This window comes from Penaeus chinensis, chromosome 15 (genome assembly GCF_019202785.1).
Source record: "Penaeus chinensis breed Huanghai No. 1 chromosome 15, ASM1920278v2, whole genome shotgun sequence".
Taxonomy (NCBI): domain Eukaryota; kingdom Metazoa; phylum Arthropoda; class Malacostraca; order Decapoda; family Penaeidae; genus Penaeus; species Penaeus chinensis.
In genome coordinates, this window is record NC_061833.1 from 9,024,510 (window position 1) to 9,027,009 (window position 2,500).

The window sequence follows — 2,500 nt, forward strand, 5'->3', positions numbered from 1 at the left end:
ATTTGGTTAAGAGTCACGTAATAATGATGATGAATATTGTCTTCATTATCAATACCATCATTATCACTTTCAATTATCGTCATCGATATTCTATCACTATCACTATTGCTTTGATAATGCAGTGATCTAATTAGGCTTGTAATGATGGCGATCATGATTATTGCCGTCGTTACTATTAACATAATTATCAATATCAGCAATGAATAGTCTTGACACTATATTTCGTTTTAATATCGTTATCACTACACTATTGTTCCCACTATAATCATCACCATACCTAATCACTGCGACTAATATTAATCTCACCCATCACAATAACCACCACTATACGTACGCACAGACCAATTACCCTCCAATTAAGCTAACAACCCTTGATCGTTTTGCCCGCAGTCGAGCCGACCATCCAAGTACCCAATCAGCTGGTCGGGTCACCGCTGGGGTCAGACCTGGCTCTGTCGTGCAAGGTCGAGGCCTATCCCAAGCCCATCACTTTCTGGCGCAAGAACAACGAAATCATGATCTTAGATGGGTAAGTTGTTAGCTCGGTTTGGGCGAAGAGAATCCGTCCGTGTCCTTGGAAAGAGGAGACGTTTGGATTCAAGTTGTTTCATTCAGCTGGTAGGTTATTGAGGCCTCTTTGCTGGGAGGATTTTGTCTCGAACTCTAAGGTCTCTCTCTCCCTCTGTCATTCATTCTGTTAACTTTTATTATCATTATCGTTATTATTATTATTAGCATGTTTATATCATTTTATCTTTTTTTTCACTTCTACTAGCCTGTTCTTTCCGTTGTAGTTTTAAATCAGGTATCACATTACAGAACATCGAAGAACTTTAATTCCCATGATTAATTAACATATAGGTGGCGTAATAACTGTGATTTTTAACTCAGTAAATTATTTATTTTTAATTTATCATCCAAGACAACCAGCTTAATTACGATTTACAGATAATTTTATAATTTAGGTAACCATTCATCTAGACACCCAACTTCGATAAGCAAAATCAAGACTTACTAAAGCCTGACGTGTTTATCCAAGAGACAGCCATGATTTAGAAAAAAAATGTATACAAAATATATCAGTAAATGAAATATAATTGATTGTTCTCCACACTGCTTCTAGTTTAAATTATTTGAACTGGGGAAATATCATTTCTACCTCAGACTACAGAAATATGATTTGACTAAATAAATAGAAGAAAGTTTTAAAAACTATATATAAAACAGGCATACAGTATAATTTAATGCAGATAATATATTTCCGCCATGTGTTACCCCTACTCTGCTTCTCACTCCCTCTCTTTCTCTCTCCCTCTCTTTCTCTCTCCCTCTCTTTCTCTCTCCCTCTCTTTCTCTCTCCCTCTCTTTCTCTCTCCCTCTCTTTCTCTCTCCCTCTCTTTCTCTCTCCCTCTCTTTCTCTCTCCCTCTCTTTCTCTCTCCCTCTCTTTCTCTCTCCCTCTCTTTCTCTCTCCCTCTCTTTCTCTCTTCCTCTCTTTCTCTCTCCCTCTCTTTCTCTCTCCCTCTCTTTCTCTCTCCCTCTCTTTCTCTCTCCCTCTCTTTCTCTCTCCCTCTCTTTCTCTCTCCCTCTCTTTCTCTCTCCCTCTCTTTCTCTCTCCCTCTCTTTCTCTCTCCCTCTCTTTCTCTCTCCCTCTCTTTCTCTCTCCCTCTCTTTCTCTCTCCCTCTCTTTCTCTCTCCCTCTCTTTCTCTCTCCCTCTGCTTCACACTCCCTCTCTTTCTCTCTCCCTCTGCTTCACACTCCCTCTCTTTCTCTCTCCCTCTCTTTCTCTCTCCCTCTCTTTCTCTCTCCCTCTCTTTCTCTCTCCCTCTCTTTCTCTCTCCCTCTCTTTCTCTCTCCCTCTGCTTCACACTCCCTCTCTTTCTCTCTCCCTCTCTTTCTCTCTCCCTCTCTTTCTCTCTCCCTCTCTTTCTCTCTCCTCTCTTCTCTCTCTTCTCACTCCCTCCTTTCTCTCTCCCTCTCTTTCTCTCTCCCTCTCTTTCTCTCTCCCTCTGCTTCACACTCCCTCTCTTTCTCTCTCCCTCTCTTTCTCTCTCCCTCTCTTTCTCTCTCCCTCTCTTTCTCTCTTCCTCTCTTTTTCTCTCCCTCTCTTTTTCTCTCCCTCTCTTTCTCTCTCCCTCTCTTTCTCTCTCCCTCTCTTTCTCTCTTCCTCTCTTTCTCTCTCCCTCTCTTTTTCTCTTCCTCTCTTTCTCTCTCCCTCTCTTTTTCTCTCCCTCTCTTTCTCTCTCCGTCTCTTTCTCTCTCCCTCTCTTTCTCTCTCCCTCTCTTTCTCTCTCCCTCTCTTTCTCTCTTCCTCTCTTTCTCTCTCCCTCTCTTTTTCTCTCCCTCTCTTTCTCTCTCCCTCTCTTTTTCTCTCCCTCTCTTTCTCTCTCCTTTTCTCTCTCTTTCTTAATGAAACCTCCCTTTTCTCTCCCTCTCCTTATCTCTCCCTCTCTTTCTCTCTCATTTTCTCTCTCTTTCTCAATGAAACCTCCCTTTTCTCT

At 41.8% G+C, this 2,500-nt stretch overlaps 1 protein-coding gene across 1 annotated transcript in view; it reads left to right on the forward strand.

Moving 5' to 3' along the window:
• The window catches only part of LOC125032827 (lachesin-like), a 69,541-nt gene extending 68,704 nt beyond the window's left edge, over positions 1 to 837 (forward strand). Inside the window, exons 7-8 of the mRNA XM_047624213.1 lie at positions 391 to 529; positions 795 to 837. Of these exons, the coding sequence (XP_047480169.1) occupies positions 391 to 529; positions 795 to 837 (182 nt within the window). The remainder of the gene's footprint in view (positions 1 to 390; positions 530 to 794) is intronic.
• Positions 838 to 2,500: the final 1,663 nt, after the last annotated feature.